Source organism: Esox lucius, chromosome 12 (assembly GCF_011004845.1).
Source record: "Esox lucius isolate fEsoLuc1 chromosome 12, fEsoLuc1.pri, whole genome shotgun sequence".
Lineage (NCBI taxonomy): Eukaryota > Metazoa > Chordata > Actinopteri > Esociformes > Esocidae > Esox > Esox lucius.
In genome coordinates, this window is record NC_047580.1 from 38 (window position 1) to 14021 (window position 13984).

The 13984-nt window shown below is 46.6% G+C and overlaps 1 protein-coding gene and 38 non-coding genes across 39 annotated transcripts; all 39 read right to left on the reverse strand.

The window, feature by feature from the left end:
• Positions 1–725: 725 nt before the first annotated feature.
• LOC114837325 lies at positions 726–5340 on the reverse strand. Its single transcript, XM_029118852.2, has 2 exons — positions 3943–5340; positions 726–754 (listed from the first exon to the last, which is right to left on the reverse strand). Exon 1 carries the CDS (start codon positions 5178–5180, stop codon positions 3975–3977), a length of 1206 nt encoding a protein of 401 aa, XP_028974685.1. The 5' UTR covers positions 5181–5340; the 3' UTR covers positions 726–754; positions 3943–3974.
• A 220-nt stretch (positions 5341–5560) lies between these two features.
• LOC114837645 lies at positions 5561–5679 on the reverse strand. The gene has a single exon (XR_003780804.1). It is a non-coding gene; the product is annotated as a 5S ribosomal RNA (ribosomal RNA).
• A 103-nt stretch (positions 5680–5782) lies between these two features.
• On the reverse strand, positions 5783–5901 carry LOC114837225. The gene has a single exon (XR_003780770.2). It is a non-coding gene; the product is annotated as a 5S ribosomal RNA (ribosomal RNA).
• A 102-nt stretch (positions 5902–6003) lies between these two features.
• On the reverse strand, positions 6004–6122 carry LOC114837222. The gene has a single exon (XR_003780767.2). It is a non-coding gene; the product is annotated as a 5S ribosomal RNA (ribosomal RNA).
• A 103-nt stretch (positions 6123–6225) lies between these two features.
• LOC114837297 lies at positions 6226–6344 on the reverse strand. Its single transcript, XR_003780815.1, has one exon. It is a non-coding gene; the product is annotated as a 5S ribosomal RNA (ribosomal RNA).
• A 102-nt stretch (positions 6345–6446) lies between these two features.
• On the reverse strand, positions 6447–6565 carry LOC114837308. The gene has a single exon (XR_003780826.1). It is a non-coding gene; the product is annotated as a 5S ribosomal RNA (ribosomal RNA).
• Positions 6566–6668: 103 nt separating this feature from the next.
• On the reverse strand, positions 6669–6787 carry LOC114837319. Its single transcript, XR_003780837.1, has one exon. It is a non-coding gene; the product is annotated as a 5S ribosomal RNA (ribosomal RNA).
• Positions 6788–6890: 103 nt separating this feature from the next.
• Positions 6891–7009, reverse strand: LOC114837164. Its single transcript, XR_003780710.1, has one exon. It is a non-coding gene; the product is annotated as a 5S ribosomal RNA (ribosomal RNA).
• A 103-nt stretch (positions 7010–7112) lies between these two features.
• Positions 7113–7231, reverse strand: LOC114837175. The gene has a single exon (XR_003780721.1). It is a non-coding gene; the product is annotated as a 5S ribosomal RNA (ribosomal RNA).
• Positions 7232–7333: 102 nt separating this feature from the next.
• LOC114837187 lies at positions 7334–7452 on the reverse strand. The gene has a single exon (XR_003780732.1). It is a non-coding gene; the product is annotated as a 5S ribosomal RNA (ribosomal RNA).
• A 102-nt stretch (positions 7453–7554) lies between these two features.
• On the reverse strand, positions 7555–7673 carry LOC114837198. The gene has a single exon (XR_003780743.1). It is a non-coding gene; the product is annotated as a 5S ribosomal RNA (ribosomal RNA).
• A 102-nt stretch (positions 7674–7775) lies between these two features.
• LOC114837209 lies at positions 7776–7894 on the reverse strand. The gene has a single exon (XR_003780754.1). It is a non-coding gene; the product is annotated as a 5S ribosomal RNA (ribosomal RNA).
• Positions 7895–7997: 103 nt separating this feature from the next.
• Positions 7998–8116, reverse strand: LOC114837220. The gene has a single exon (XR_003780765.1). It is a non-coding gene; the product is annotated as a 5S ribosomal RNA (ribosomal RNA).
• Positions 8117–8219: 103 nt separating this feature from the next.
• Positions 8220–8338, reverse strand: LOC114837231. Its single transcript, XR_003780776.1, has one exon. It is a non-coding gene; the product is annotated as a 5S ribosomal RNA (ribosomal RNA).
• Positions 8339–8441: 103 nt separating this feature from the next.
• LOC114837242 lies at positions 8442–8560 on the reverse strand. Its single transcript, XR_003780787.1, has one exon. It is a non-coding gene; the product is annotated as a 5S ribosomal RNA (ribosomal RNA).
• Positions 8561–8663: 103 nt separating this feature from the next.
• On the reverse strand, positions 8664–8782 carry LOC114837253. The gene has a single exon (XR_003780796.1). It is a non-coding gene; the product is annotated as a 5S ribosomal RNA (ribosomal RNA).
• A 102-nt stretch (positions 8783–8884) lies between these two features.
• LOC114837264 lies at positions 8885–9003 on the reverse strand. The gene has a single exon (XR_003780803.1). It is a non-coding gene; the product is annotated as a 5S ribosomal RNA (ribosomal RNA).
• A 103-nt stretch (positions 9004–9106) lies between these two features.
• Positions 9107–9225, reverse strand: LOC114837276. The gene has a single exon (XR_003780805.1). It is a non-coding gene; the product is annotated as a 5S ribosomal RNA (ribosomal RNA).
• Positions 9226–9328: 103 nt separating this feature from the next.
• Positions 9329–9447, reverse strand: LOC114837287. Its single transcript, XR_003780806.1, has one exon. It is a non-coding gene; the product is annotated as a 5S ribosomal RNA (ribosomal RNA).
• Positions 9448–9550: 103 nt separating this feature from the next.
• LOC114837289 lies at positions 9551–9669 on the reverse strand. Its single transcript, XR_003780807.1, has one exon. It is a non-coding gene; the product is annotated as a 5S ribosomal RNA (ribosomal RNA).
• A 103-nt stretch (positions 9670–9772) lies between these two features.
• Positions 9773–9891, reverse strand: LOC114837290. Its single transcript, XR_003780808.1, has one exon. It is a non-coding gene; the product is annotated as a 5S ribosomal RNA (ribosomal RNA).
• A 103-nt stretch (positions 9892–9994) lies between these two features.
• LOC114837291 lies at positions 9995–10113 on the reverse strand. The gene has a single exon (XR_003780809.1). It is a non-coding gene; the product is annotated as a 5S ribosomal RNA (ribosomal RNA).
• Positions 10114–10215: 102 nt separating this feature from the next.
• On the reverse strand, positions 10216–10334 carry LOC114837292. The gene has a single exon (XR_003780810.1). It is a non-coding gene; the product is annotated as a 5S ribosomal RNA (ribosomal RNA).
• A 103-nt stretch (positions 10335–10437) lies between these two features.
• LOC114837293 lies at positions 10438–10556 on the reverse strand. Its single transcript, XR_003780811.1, has one exon. It is a non-coding gene; the product is annotated as a 5S ribosomal RNA (ribosomal RNA).
• A 103-nt stretch (positions 10557–10659) lies between these two features.
• LOC114837294 lies at positions 10660–10778 on the reverse strand. The gene has a single exon (XR_003780812.1). It is a non-coding gene; the product is annotated as a 5S ribosomal RNA (ribosomal RNA).
• A 103-nt stretch (positions 10779–10881) lies between these two features.
• On the reverse strand, positions 10882–11000 carry LOC114837295. The gene has a single exon (XR_003780813.1). It is a non-coding gene; the product is annotated as a 5S ribosomal RNA (ribosomal RNA).
• A 103-nt stretch (positions 11001–11103) lies between these two features.
• Positions 11104–11222, reverse strand: LOC114837296. The gene has a single exon (XR_003780814.1). It is a non-coding gene; the product is annotated as a 5S ribosomal RNA (ribosomal RNA).
• A 103-nt stretch (positions 11223–11325) lies between these two features.
• Positions 11326–11444, reverse strand: LOC114837298. The gene has a single exon (XR_003780816.1). It is a non-coding gene; the product is annotated as a 5S ribosomal RNA (ribosomal RNA).
• Positions 11445–11547: 103 nt separating this feature from the next.
• Positions 11548–11666, reverse strand: LOC114837299. The gene has a single exon (XR_003780817.1). It is a non-coding gene; the product is annotated as a 5S ribosomal RNA (ribosomal RNA).
• A 103-nt stretch (positions 11667–11769) lies between these two features.
• Positions 11770–11888, reverse strand: LOC114837300. The gene has a single exon (XR_003780818.1). It is a non-coding gene; the product is annotated as a 5S ribosomal RNA (ribosomal RNA).
• A 103-nt stretch (positions 11889–11991) lies between these two features.
• On the reverse strand, positions 11992–12110 carry LOC114837301. The gene has a single exon (XR_003780819.1). It is a non-coding gene; the product is annotated as a 5S ribosomal RNA (ribosomal RNA).
• Positions 12111–12212: 102 nt separating this feature from the next.
• Positions 12213–12331, reverse strand: LOC114837302. Its single transcript, XR_003780820.1, has one exon. It is a non-coding gene; the product is annotated as a 5S ribosomal RNA (ribosomal RNA).
• Positions 12332–12434: 103 nt separating this feature from the next.
• Positions 12435–12553, reverse strand: LOC114837303. The gene has a single exon (XR_003780821.1). It is a non-coding gene; the product is annotated as a 5S ribosomal RNA (ribosomal RNA).
• A 103-nt stretch (positions 12554–12656) lies between these two features.
• On the reverse strand, positions 12657–12775 carry LOC114837304. The gene has a single exon (XR_003780822.1). It is a non-coding gene; the product is annotated as a 5S ribosomal RNA (ribosomal RNA).
• Positions 12776–12878: 103 nt separating this feature from the next.
• Positions 12879–12997, reverse strand: LOC114837305. Its single transcript, XR_003780823.1, has one exon. It is a non-coding gene; the product is annotated as a 5S ribosomal RNA (ribosomal RNA).
• Positions 12998–13099: 102 nt separating this feature from the next.
• Positions 13100–13218, reverse strand: LOC114837599. The gene has a single exon (XR_003781029.1). It is a non-coding gene; the product is annotated as a 5S ribosomal RNA (ribosomal RNA).
• Positions 13219–13321: 103 nt separating this feature from the next.
• On the reverse strand, positions 13322–13440 carry LOC114837600. The gene has a single exon (XR_003781030.1). It is a non-coding gene; the product is annotated as a 5S ribosomal RNA (ribosomal RNA).
• Positions 13441–13543: 103 nt separating this feature from the next.
• Positions 13544–13662, reverse strand: LOC114837601. The gene has a single exon (XR_003781031.1). It is a non-coding gene; the product is annotated as a 5S ribosomal RNA (ribosomal RNA).
• Positions 13663–13765: 103 nt separating this feature from the next.
• On the reverse strand, positions 13766–13884 carry LOC114837310. The gene has a single exon (XR_003780828.1). It is a non-coding gene; the product is annotated as a 5S ribosomal RNA (ribosomal RNA).
• Between the last annotated feature and the right edge of the window lie 100 nt (positions 13885–13984).

Consider the following 13984-nt stretch of genomic DNA (forward strand, 5'->3'; position numbering starts at 1 on the left):
CTTTTTATTATCAAAATATACTCAATGTACAATATTTACAACATAGTATATAATATCACAAGACACAGACGAAACACACTACAAAATAACCCAAAACCTATCCAAACACAAAAAACAAACACTCAATCACAACCATTTACTATCAATATTCCTTTAAAAGTTAAAGCACACTTCCCCACCTTCACCCATTGATATCAACCTATTCCCCCCACACATTGCACCTTCGACATCATACACTCCACCCTTACTCAACATACCCACATGTGTCTTAAACATAGAAACAAATATATCCCACACTCCCAATCTTCTCTTCTCAAAAAACGCATAATTCCGCCGACAATACACTGCATGTCTTACAAAACTCAAAACTATATTTAACAGATTAACATTGACCCCACTACATTTTCCCGACACCCCAAATAACACCATATCCTCCCACTCAAACTTACCCAAAAATGCATTATCCCAATTTTCCCACACCATCCCTTTCACTTTATTATAAAACACCTTCAATTCAGGACACTTTATACACATATGCAACAAATCCTCAGGCAACAGACCACAAACATCACATTCTCTCGGTATGTCATGGTCTATCTGATGCAATACAACTTTCGTGAAGATCCGATTATGCCGTATCTTAAAATCAGTACTTTCACACTCAATTTTATTGGCAGGAACATACAGGTTACCCCATATAGCCCCAACATCTTTTTCAGGAAACACCCGGCTCCACATCCTCTCCGCTGCAGGCCTGGCAGTCACCAACAACAACCTGTACATTAGTTTTGTTTTGATGCCTGTAAATGAGACAGTCTTATCTCCAACCCCAACTCTCAAGTTTGGAAAAACAAACAGATCTTCCCCCACCCCTTCCGCATTTACAATGGCCACCCATTCCACTGGTATACTCTCCTTCACCTTATCATACATATTTACAATAGTGCCCCTCCAGACCCAATCCGTATATTCCCCCACAGTATCAACAATAGCCTGGTTACTTAAGAGGCCAGGGATGACCTCATAAGCGAAATCTTTAATCATTCGCAGCCCAGCTCTCATAAAAAGGGGACTATATAGCACCTTGCCATCATGTAAAACCTTTGGATTCAGGAACACCGGCTGATTCATGACAAGATCTTTATGGTCACATTTAAATGAAATAAAAGAAAGAAAATCCCCCCAGGCTCTGAATACCTCAGCATAAAATGTAGGTATCATATTATACATTGGCTTCTTCCACACCATTAAAAGACCACTGTCCTTGCACCCACCACCTTCATACAAATAATGTTTAAAGAAACCCCTCCATCCATATCCCCCCATCCCATATAAATACTTTTGCACAAGCTTTATCCTAGATGCCTTCCTCTTTACATTAATATCTATCAGGTTAAGACCTCCATCCTGCAAATCAGCTGCTAGAGTGGCTCTTGATATCCTTGCTCCCTTTCCCCTCCACACAAATTCAGAGATCAGTGCCCTTATTTCCCCCAAAACCCATTCCGGCATCTCAATTACACCCATGACATACATACATTTAGACACTAATAACGAGTTCACCACCACCACCCTCCCTTTCAGTGTAAGTGTTCTCAACCTCCAAAATGACAACGTCCGTTTTATCTTATTAATTACCCCTGTCCAAGTTCTAGCCGCAGCTTCTCTTTCATCTACCCCAATCGTCACCCCAAGTACTTTTATATAACCCTCAGCCCTCCTAAACTTGTACCCTCCTCCAGTATCCCTCACCCCACCCATATACAACACCTCTGTCTTTTCCACATTCACCTTAGCCCCAGACGCCCTCCCATATAATTCAACACAAGCCATTATTCTACCCACACTCTCCTCATCTTTCACAGTACATGTAATATCATCTGCGTATTGTTGCAACACACTAGTGCCCCCTCCTGGTACAGTAATGCCCCTCACAACTTTGTCTGCCTTCAACAGTGCTGCCAAAGGCTCAACAGACAAGCAAAATAAGGCAGCGGACAGTGGACACCCTTGTCTCACTGACCGCTCCAGTGGGAAGGAGTCAGTGAGTAACCCATTGCATTTAACCCGGCTCAGTGCAGAACCATATAAAACCGAGATCCACCCCACCATGCGATTCCCAAAACCAAATGTGCGCAGGGTCTGCAATAAAAATGAGTGTTCCACCCTATCAAAAGCCTTATTTAAATCCAGACTTAGCACAATGCCCCCTTCAATCCCCATCTGGCGTACCACATCCCTGATTGTACATGTTATATCCGCAATGTCCCTCCCAGGGACACCATATGCCTGCGTCTCTGTAATTATACTCCCCATCACCTTGTTTATACGTGCAACTAAAACCTTGGCTAAAATTTTATAATCAGTGTTCAGCAAGCTTAATGGTCTATAATTACCCAGGTCCTCTCTGCTTCCCTTGTTTTTAAACAGCATGGTCACCAGACCCGTTGCCATGGATTTCGGAACTTCCTGTGTCCGTTCCATATCCCGATAAACCTCCCACAATATAGGTGCTAAACTATCCACAAATTGAATATAAAATTCACTAGTCAACCCATCAGACCCCGGACTTTTGTTTTTATTACCCGCCAATATAGCCTCCCTTATCTCCCCCACCGTTATATCTTCGTCACACATCCTCCTCTCATCACCAGATAATTTAGTGTCTAAAAACCCTAACACCTCCTCAATACACCCTGGATCAGTACCACCACTAGTATACAACTTACGATAAAACCCCTCCACTGTGTCCATAACCCCTACCAGATTTGTGACCCGACCCCCCTCCTCATCCTTTAGTGCCGTAATGAACGCCCTACTCTGTCTCTGCTTCTCCAGGCCCAGAAAAAACCCAGTATTTCTTTCCCCTTCCAGTGCATATTTGGCCCTACTTCTCACTATTGCCCCTTTACATGCCCTCCGTTCATAGGTGTTCACTGCATCCTGTGCATCTAGAAGACCAGATATATCATGTACAAACCCCGTATCCACTTTCTCCCTCTCTCTGTCAAGGCGTTTATACAAGGCCACCCTCTCCCTTTTTAAAATAAAATTCCTCTGCCTGGCATAATCCAAGCTCAACCCCCTAATCTTCTCTTTCAGACCATCCCACCACATCCCTGCGTTAACACATCTTAATTCATTTGACAGTTCCCTATTTATACACTCAAAGATCACACTATTATACTTTTCTTCTTTCAAAAGTTCAGCGTTCAAACACCACACCCCACCCCCTCTATTAGGCACACCAGGTCCCAGCAAAAACCCCATTGAGGCATGATCACTCAAATAATTAAAATCATATCTAATTTGATGAACATAAGGCACCACATTCCCAGACCCTAAAACATAATCAATGCGGCTCTGCTTAAGACAGTTCAATACCACCTGCCTCCTTGAGAACACCCTTTTACTTGGATACACATCCCGCCATATATCAATCAACCCATACTTCTTCATAACCCCCATTAAAACACCCCGTGATACATCAGTGCGTAGCATTGTACTCTGTGATAGATCTAGTCTCGTCATTTGAACATTAAAATCCCCAACTAGTAGACACTGACCCACACAATATTTCCCCAGTGATTTGAAAAACACAGCCCGGTCACTCTCCTTATTTGGTGCATATACATTTACCAAAGTGTATTCTACATTTAAAAATTCAAATCTAACCACTAAAATCCTGCCCCCCTCATCTGCATACACCTGCCTAATATTCTGCACACTACCCCTTTTAATCAATAGCGCCACCCCACATGAACGCTCACCAGCATTATTACAATAAATCAATTCAGTCCATCTCTTTCGGAGTCCACCCATCATATTATCAGTCCAATGCGTCTCTTGTATACATAAAATATCAGCCTTCAGGAGCTGTATCGTCTGTTCAAATCGTTCCATACTTCTCAACCCATTTATATTAACCGAAATTACACTCACCATTAGGAAGATGCAATGAGTTAATTCCATCATCACGACTCAGTCAATTTCTTCTTCTTGCTAGTAGCCTGTCTCCATCCCGTCTCTCCTATCCGCTCCTTTACAATTCCATCCGTAGCTCCATCACCATCTCCATTGGATTCCTTCCGCTTCGAGGTTTCACCTTTTTCCGCCACGCCTTCCGACCCAGTGTTAGGAATTATCCCACCTTGGGCCGTAGCCGCCCCCTTTTCAGAAGGAGCAGTATCCGCTTCCTCCCTCGTGCTCTCCGGCTCTTTTTCATTCGCCATCAACCCCTCCAAATCAACATTGTCCAGACTAGGCCCCAACTCCCCCTCATCCTCCGCCGTATTTCCTCCACTCTCGCCATCTTCCTCATCTTTGTCGCCTTGTTCTTCATCCTCCGCCTCGACCTCCTCTTCCACCACAGTCTCCTCTATCACCACCTCCGCCTCCTCCCGTTGATCAGCTATACCACCATCTTGTTCTCCTCCTTTTGGCCCAGAGCACCGACAGCGAAAGCTCCTCTCTCCGCAGCCTTTACATGCCGGTCCCGCCTTCCCAATACACTCTCTGGCATAATGCCCCCGTTCATTACACCGCCGGCACTTAAATTCAGGGCATTCCCGAACAATATGGCCAGGTTGAAGACATTGCCTGCAGACCGCAGCTTGCTTGTCGTGGATGACCCTAAAATACTGAGCACCCTCCATTGTCTCAAACTTAGCTGAATAAGGAAGTGAGCGCACCTTATCTGTAAACCTCACCTTACATATTCTTGTGCCATCAGCAACATCCGTCTTCGGCCACATTCTCCTCCTAATTGGACCAACCGCTTCCACCTCCCATCCTCTTAATTTGTTCAAAATCTCCGAATCACTTATATAAACTGGTAAACTCATAAACGAAACTTTCATCTCATCCGACGATATTTCCTTCACATGGACAGTATTGGAACCAATTCTCAGTCCATCCATAAGTCTCTCTTTCCCGCAAATATGCGACATTGTAATTTCATATTTTCGAGTTCCCTTACGCCGACACCCGAGCACAGTTCCACCAGCTTGCTCAATCCCACGTAGAATTTCCAATACAGATAATTCTTGATCCCCGATGATATCCACCTCCACGGTACAAGCCTTGTCGTATGATTTCTCCTTCGGCGGGATGGCACCAGTATCATCCCTGTCGTGATCCTTTCTCATTGAAGAAAGCCGCGCCTTAGTTGTGGAAGCCATTTTGATCCGTCCGGTTACTCACATAGACAACAAAAAAAGGAGGAGGAAAGAAGAATTGTCCCCCACACGGCAGTTGCCGCATGGGGCACAACAAGTAATGTCCTCAGAACTCACTCACTCAGTGGCACAAAACCAATCCAAAAAAAACAAAACAAACAGAATCAACACCCAAGCTCCAAACAGACAAACAGTCAAATCTCAATCAGCACAACTCACACCACCTTAGCTTCCGAGATCAGACGAGAGTGGGTGTGCTCAGGGAGGTGTGGCCGTAAGCCTATTGACAGTTTGAATTTGGGCCTTTTATAGAGTGTGTGGACATGTCCTAAAAGAATGATTGACAGGATTTTTTTCACAAATTAATTGACCCCAATCAAAAAGGCTTACAGCACCTGGTATTCCCAGGCGGTCTCCCATCCAAGTACTAACCGGGCCCGACCCTGCTTAGCTTCCGAGATCAGACGAGATCGGGCGTGCTCAGGGAGGTGTGGCCGTAAGCCTATTGACAGTTTGAATTTGGGCCTTTTATAGAGTGTGTGGACATGTCCTAAAAGAATGATTGACAGGATTTTTTTCACAAATTAATTGACCCCAATCAAAAAGGCTTACAGCACCTGGTATTCCCAGGCGGTCTCCCATCCAAGTACTAACCGGGCCCGACCCTGCTTAGCTTCCGAGATCAGACGAGATCGGGCGTGCTCAGGGAGGTGTGGCCGTAAGCCTATTGACAGTTTGAATTTGGGCCTTTTATAGAGTGTGTGGACATGTCCTAAAAGAATGATTGACAGGATTTTTTCACAAATTAATTGACCTCAATCAAAAAGGCTTACAGCACCTGGTATTCCCAGGCGGTCTCCCATCCAAGTACTAACCGGGCCCGACCCTGCTTAGCTTCCGAGATCAGACGAGATCGGGCGTGCTCAGGGAGGTGTGGCCGTAAGCCTATTGACAGTTTGAATTTGGGCCTTTTATAGAGTGTGTGGACATGTCCTAAAAGAATGATTGACAGGATTTTTTTCACAAATTAATTGACCTCAATCAAAAAGGCTTACAGCACCTGGTATTCCCAGGCGGTCTCCCATCCAAGTACTAACCGGGCCCGACCCTGCTTAGCTTCCGAGATCAGACGAGATCGGGCGTGCTCAGGGAGGTGTGGCCGTAAGCCTATTGACAGTTTGAATTTGGGCCTTTTATAGAGTGTGTGGACATGTCCTAAAAGAATGATTGACAGGATTTTTTTCACAAATTAATTGACCCAATCAAAAAGGCTTACAGCACCTGGTATTCCCAGGCGGTCTCCCATCCAAGTACTAACCGGGCCCGACCCTGCTTAGCTTCCGAGATCAGACGAGATCGGGCGTGCTCAGGGAGGTGTGGCCGTAAGCCTATTGACAGTTTGAATTTGGGCCTTTTATAGAGTGTGTGGACATGTCCTAAAAGAATGATTGACAGGATTTTTTTCACAAATTAATTGACCCCAATCAAAAAGGCTTACAGCACCTGGTATTCCCAGGCGGTCTCCCATCCAAGTACTAACCGGGCCCGACCCTGCTTAGCTTCCGAGATCAGACGAGATCGGGCGTGCTCAGGGAGGTGTGGCCGTAAGCCTATTGACAGTTTGAATTTGGGCCTTTTATAGAGTGTGTGGACATGTCCTAAAAGAATGATTGACAGGATTTTTTTCACAAATTAATTGACCCCAATCAAAAAGGCTTACAGCACCTGGTATTCCCAGGCGGTCTCCCATCCAAGTACTAACCGGGCCCGACCCTGCTTAGCTTCCGAGATCAGACGAGATCGGGCGTGCTCAGGGAGGTGTGGCCGTAAGCCTATTGACAGTTTGAATTTGGGCCTTTTATAGAGTGTGTGGACATGTCCTAAAAGAATGATTGACAGGATTTTTTTCACAAATTAATTGACCCCAATCAAAAAGGCTTACAGCACCTGGTATTCCCAGGCGGTCTCCCATCCAAGTACTAACCGGGCCCGACCCTGCTTAGCTTCCGAGATCAGACGAGATCGGGCGTGCTCAGGGAGGTGTGGCCGTAAGCCTATTGACAGTTTGAATTTGGGCCTTTTATAGAGTGTGTGGACATGTCCTAAAAGAATGATTGACAGGATTTTTTCACAAATTAATTGACCCCAATCAAAAAGGCTTACAGCACCTGGTATTCCCAGGCGGTCTCCCATCCAAGTACTAACCGGGCCCGACCCTGCTTAGCTTCCGAGATCAGACGAGATCGGGCGTGCTCAGGGAGGTGTGGCCGTAAGCCTATTGACAGTTTGAATTTGGGCCTTTTATAGAGTGTGTGGACATGTCCTAAAAGAATGATTGACAGGATTTTTTCACAAATTAATTGACCCCAATCAAAAAGGCTTACAGCACCTGGTATTCCCAGGCGGTCTCCCATCCAAGTACTAACCGGGCCCGACCCTGCTTAGCTTCCGAGATCAGACGAGATCGGGCGTGCTCAGGGAGGTGTGGCCGTAAGCCTATTGACAGTTTGAATTTGGGCCTTTTATAGAGTGTGTGGACATGTCCTAAAAGAATGATTGACAGGATTTTTTCACAAATTAATTGACCCCAATCAAAAAGGCTTACAGCACCTGGTATTCCCAGGCGGTCTCCCATCCAAGTACTAACCGGGCCCGACCCTGCTTAGCTTCCGAGATCAGACGAGATCGGGCGTGCTCAGGGAGGTGTGGCCGTAAGCCTATTGACAGTTTGAATTTGGGCCTTTTATAGAGTGTGTGGACATGTCCTAAAAGAATGATTGACAGGATTTTTTTCACAAATTAATTGACCCCAATCAAAAAGGCTTACAGCACCTGGTATTCCCAGGCGGTCTCCCATCCAAGTACTAACCGGGCCCGACCCTGCTTAGCTTCCGAGATCAGACGAGATCGGGCGTGCTCAGGGAGGTGTGGCCGTAAGCCTATTGACAGTTTGAATTTGGGCCTTTTATAGAGTGTGTGGACATGTCCTAAAAGAATGATTGACAGGATTTTTTTCACAAATTAATTGACCCCAATCAAAAAGGCTTACAGCACCTGGTATTCCCAGGCGGTCTCCCATCCAAGTACTAACCGGGCCCGACCCTGCTTAGCTTCCGAGATCAGACGAGATCGGGCGTGCTCAGGGAGGTGTGGCCGTAAGCCTGTTGACAGTTTGAATTTGGGCCTTTTATAGAGTGTGTGGACATGTCCTAAAAGAATGATTGACAGGATTTTTTTCACAAATTAATTGACCCCAATCAAAAAGGCTTACAGCACCTGGTATTCCCAGGCGGTCTCCCATCCAAGTACTAACCGGGCCCGACCCTGCTTAGCTTCCGAGATCAGACGAGATCGGGCGTGCTCAGGGAGGTGTGGCCGTAAGCCTATTGACAGTTTGAATTTGGGCCTTTTATAGAGTGTGTGGACATGTCCTAAAAGAATGATTGACAGGATTTTTTTCCAAAATTAATTGACCCCAATCAAAAAGGCTTACAGCACCTGGTATTCCCAGGCGGTCTCCCATCCAAGTACTAACCGGGCCCGACCCTGCTTAGCTTCCGAGATCAGACGAGATCGGGCGTGCTCAGGGAGGTGTGGCCGTAAGCCTATTGACAGTTTGAATTTGGGCCTTTTATAGAGTGTGTGGACATGTCCTAAAAGAATGATTGACAGGATTTTTTCACAAATTAATTGACCCCAATCAAAAAGGCTTACAGCACCTGGTATTCCCAGGCGGTCTCCCATCCAAGTACTAACCGGGCCCGACCCTGCTTAGCTTCCGAGATCAGACGAGATCGGGCGTGCTCAGGGAGGTGTGGCCGTAAGCCTATTGACAGTTTGAATTTGGGCCTTTTATAGAGTGTGTGGACATGTCCTAAAAGAATGATTGACAGGATTTTTTTCACAAATTAATTGACCCCAATCAAAAAGGCTTACAGCACCTGGTATTCCCAGGCGGTCTCCCATCCAAGTACTAACCGGGCCCGACCCTGCTTAGCTTCCGAGATCAGACGAGATCGGGCGTGCTCAGGGAGGTGTGGCCGTAAGCCTATTGACAGTTTGAATTTGGGCCTTTTATAGAGTGTGTGGACATGTCCTAAAAGAATGATTGACAGGATTTTTTTCACAAATTAATTGACCCCAATCAAAAAGGCTTACAGCACCTGGTATTCCCAGGCGGTCTCCCATCCAAGTACTAACCGGGCCCGACCCTGCTTAGCTTCCGAGATCAGACGAGATCGGGCGTGCTCAGGGAGGTGTGGCCGTAAGCCTATTGACAGTTTGAATTTGGGCCTTTTATAGAGTGTGTGGACATGTCCTAAAAGAATGATTGACAGGATTTTTTTCACAAATTAATTGACCCCAATCAAAAAGGCTTACAGCACCTGGTATTCCCAGGCGGTCTCCCATCCAAGTACTAACCGGGCCCGACCCTGCTTAGCTTCCGAGATCAGACGAGATCGGGCGTGCTCAGGGAGGTGTGGCCGTAAGCCTATTGACAGTTTGAATTTGGGCCTTTTATAGAGTGTGTGGACATGTCCTAAAAGAATGATTGACAGGATTTTTTTCACAAATTAATTGACCCCAATCAAAAAGGCTTACAGCACCTGGTATTCCCAGGCGGTCTCCCATCCAAGTACTAACCGGGCCCGACCCTGCTTAGCTTCCGAGATCAGACGAGATCGGGCGTGCTCAGGGAGGTGTGGCCGTAAGCCTATTGACAGTTTGAATTTGGGCCTTTTATAGAGTGTGTGGACATGTCCTAAAAGAATGATTGACAGGATTTTTTTCACAAATTAATTGACCCCAATCAAAAAGGCTTACAGCACCTGGTATTCCCAGGCGGTCTCCCATCCAAGTACTAACCGGGCCCGACCCTGCTTAGCTTCCGAGATCAGACGAGATCGGGCGTGCTCAGGGAGGTGTGGCCGTAAGCCTATTGACAGTTTGAATTTGGGCCTTTTATAGAGTGTGTGGACATGTCCTAAAAGAATGATTGACAGGATTTTTTCACAAATTAATTGACCCCAATCAAAAAGGCTTACAGCACCTGGTATTCCCAGGCGGTCTCCCATCCAAGTACTAACCGGGCCCGACCCTGCTTAGCTTCCGAGATCAGACGAGATCGGGCGTGCTCAGGGAGGTGTGGCCGTAAGCCTATTGACAGTTTGAATTTGGGCCTTTTATAGAGTGTGTGGACATGTCCTAAAAGAATGATTGACAGGATTTTTTTCACAAATTAATTGACCCCAATCAAAAAGGCTTACAGCACCTGGTATTCCCAGGCGGTCTCCCATCCAAGTACTAACCGGGCCCGACCCTGCTTAGCTTCCGAGATCAGACGAGATCGGGCGTGCTCAGGGAGGTGTGGCCGTAAGCCTATTGACAGTTTGAATTTGGGCCTTTTATAGAGTGTGTGGACATGTCCTAAAAGAATGATTGACAGGATTTTTTTCACAAATTAATTGACCCCAATCAAAAAGGCTTACAGCACCTGGTATTCCCAGGCGGTCTCCCATCCAAGTACTAACCGGGCCCGACCCTGCTTAGCTTCCGAGATCAGACGAGATCGGGCGTGCTCAGGGAGGTGTGGCCGTAAGCCTATTGACAGTTTGAATTTGGGCCTTTTATAGAGTGTGTGGACATGTCCTAAAAGAATGATTGACAGGATTTTTTTCACAAATTAATTGACCCCAATCAAAAAGGCTTACAGCACCTGGTATTCCCAGGCGGTCTCCCATCCAAGTACTAACCGGGCCCGACCCTGCTTAGCTTCCGAGATCAGACGAGATCGGGCGTGCTCAGGGAGGTGTGGCCGTAAGCCTATTGACAGTTTGAATTTGGGCCTTTTATAGAGTGTGTGGACATGTCCTAAAAGAATGATTGACAGGATTTTTTTCACAAATTAATTGACCCCAATCAAAAAGGCTTACAGCACCTGGTATTCCCAGGCGGTCTCCCATCCAAGTACTAACCGGGCCCGACCCTGCTTAGCTTCCGAGATCAGACGAGATCGGGCGTGCTCAGGGAGGTGTGGCCGTAAGCCTATTGACAGTTTGAATTTGGGCCTTTTATAGAGTGTGTGGACATGTCCTAAAAGAATGATTGACAGGATTTTTTTCACAAATTAATTGACCCCAATCAAAAAGGCTTACAGCACCTGGTATTCCCAGGCGGTCTCCCATCCAAGTACTAACCGGGCCCGACCCTGCTTAGCTTCCGAGATCAGACGAGATCGGGCGTGCTCAGGGAGGTGTGGCCGTAAGCCTATTGACAGTTTGAATTTGGGCCTTTTATAGAGTGTGTGGACATGTCCTAAAAGAATGATTGACAGGATTTTTTTCACAAATTAATTGACCCCAATCAAAAAGGCTTACAGCACCTGGTATTCCCAGGCGGTCTCCCATCCAAGTACTAACCGGGCCCGACCCTGCTTAGCTTCCGAGATCAGACGAGATCGGGCGTGCTCAGGGAGGTGTGGCCGTAAGCCTATTGACAGTTTGAATTTGGGCCTTTTATAGAGTGTGTGGACATGTCCTAAAAGAATGATTGACAGGATTTTTTTCACAAATTAATTGACCCCAATCAAAAAGGCTTACAGCACCTGGTATTCCCAGGCGGTCTCCCATCCAAGTACTAACCGGGCCCGACCCTGCTTAGCTTCCGAGATCAGACGAGATCGGGCGTGCTCAGGGAGGTGTGGCCGTAAGCCTATTGACAGTTTGAATTTGGGCCTTTTATAGAGTGTGTGGACATGTCCTAAAAGAATGATTGACAGGATTTTTTTCACAAATTAATTGACCCCAATCAAAAAGGCTTACAGCACCTGGTATTCCCAGGCGGTCTCCCATCCAAGTACTAACCGGGCCCGACCCTGCTTAGCTTCCGAGATCAGACGAGATCGGGCGTGCTCAGGGAGGTGTGGCCGTAAGCCTATTGACAGTTTGAATTTGGGCCTTTTATAGAGTGTGTGGACATGTCCTAAAAGAATGATTGACAGGATTTTTTCACAAATTAATTGACCCCAATCAAAAAGGCTTACAGCACCTGGTATTCCCAGGCGGTCTCCCATCCAAGTACTAACCGGGCCCGACCCTGCTTAGCTTCCGAGATCAGACGAGATCGGGCGTGCTCAGGGAGGTGTGGCCGTAAGCCTATTGACAGTTTGAATTTGGGCCTTTTATAGAGTGTGTGGACATGTCCTAAAAGAATGATTGACAGGATTTTTTTCACAAATTAATTGACCCCAATCAAAAAGGCTTACAGCACCTGGTATTCCCAGGCGGTCTCCCATCCAAGTACTAACCGGGCCCGACCCTGCTTAGCTTCCGAGATCAGACGAGATCGGGCGTGCTCAGGGAGGTGTGGCCGTAAGCCTATGGACAGTTTGAATTTGGGCCTTTTATAGAGTGTGTGGACATGTCCTAAAAGAATGATTGACAGGATTTTTTTCACAAATTAATTGACCCCAATCAAAAAGGCTTACAGCACCTGGTATTCCCAGGCGGTCTCCCATCCAAGTACTAACCGGGCCCGACCCTGCTTAGCTTCCGAGATCAGACGAGATCGGGCGTGCTCAGGGAGGTGTGGCCGTAAGCCTATTGACAGTTTGAATTTGGGCCTTTTATAGAGTGTGTGGACATGTCCTAAAAGAATGATTGACAGGATTTTTTTCACAAATTAATTGACCCCAATCAAAAAGGCTTACAGCACCTGGTATTCCCAGGCGGTCTCCCATCCAAGTACTAACCGGGCCCGACCCTGCTTAGCTTCCGAGATCAGACGAGATCGGGCGTGCTCAGGGAGGTGTGGCCGTAAGCCTATTGACAGTTTGAATTTGGGCCTTTTATAGAGTGTGTGGACATGTCCTAAAAGAATGATTGACAGGATTTTTTCACAAATTAATTGACCCCAATCAAAAAGGCTTACAGCACCTGGTATTCCCAGGCGGTCTCCCATCCAAGTACTAACCGGGCCCGACCCTGCTTAGCTTCCGAGATCAGACGAGATCGGGCGTGCTCAGGGAGGTGTGGCCGTAAGCCTATTGACAGTTTGAATTTGGGCCTTTTATAGAGTGTGTGGACATGTCCTAAAAGAATGATTGACAGGATTTTTTTCACAAATTAATTGACCCCAATCAAAAAGGCTTACAGCACCTGGTATTCCCAGGCGGTCTCCCATCCAAGTACTAACCGGGCCCGACCCTGCTTAGCTTCCGAGATCAGACGAGATCGGGCGTGCTCAGGGAGGTGTGGCCGTAAGCCTATGGACAGTTTGAATTTGGGCCTTTTATAGAGTGTGTGGACATGTCCTAAAAGAATGATTGACAGGATTTTTTTCACAAATTAATTGACCCCAATCAAAAAGGCTTACAGCACCTGGTATTCCCAGGCGGTCTCCCATCCAAGTACTAACCGGGCCCGACCCTGCTTAGCTTCCGAGATCAGACGAGATCGGGCGTGCTCAGGGAGGTGTGGCCGTAAGCCTATTGACAGTTTGAATTTGGGCCTTTTATAGAGTGTGTGGACATGTCCTAAAAGAATGATTGACAGGATTTTTTTCACAAATTAATTGACCCCAATCAAAAAGGCTTACAGCACCTGGTATTCCCAGGCGGTCTCCCATCCAAGTACTAACCGGGCCCGACCCTGCTTAGCTTCCGAGATCAGACGAGATCGGGCGTGCTCAGGGAGGTGTGGCCGTAAGCCTATTGACAGTTTGAATTTGGGCCTTTTATAGAGTGTGTGGACATGTCCTAAAAGAATGATTGACAGGATTTTTTTCACAAATTAATTGACCCCAATCAA

Excerpts from the sequence above, each read along its gene's own strand:
- LOC114837325 (XM_029118852.2), bottom strand. The coding sequence starts at position 5,180 with ATGGCTTCCACAACTAAGGCGCGGCTTTCTTCAATGAGAAAGGATCAC.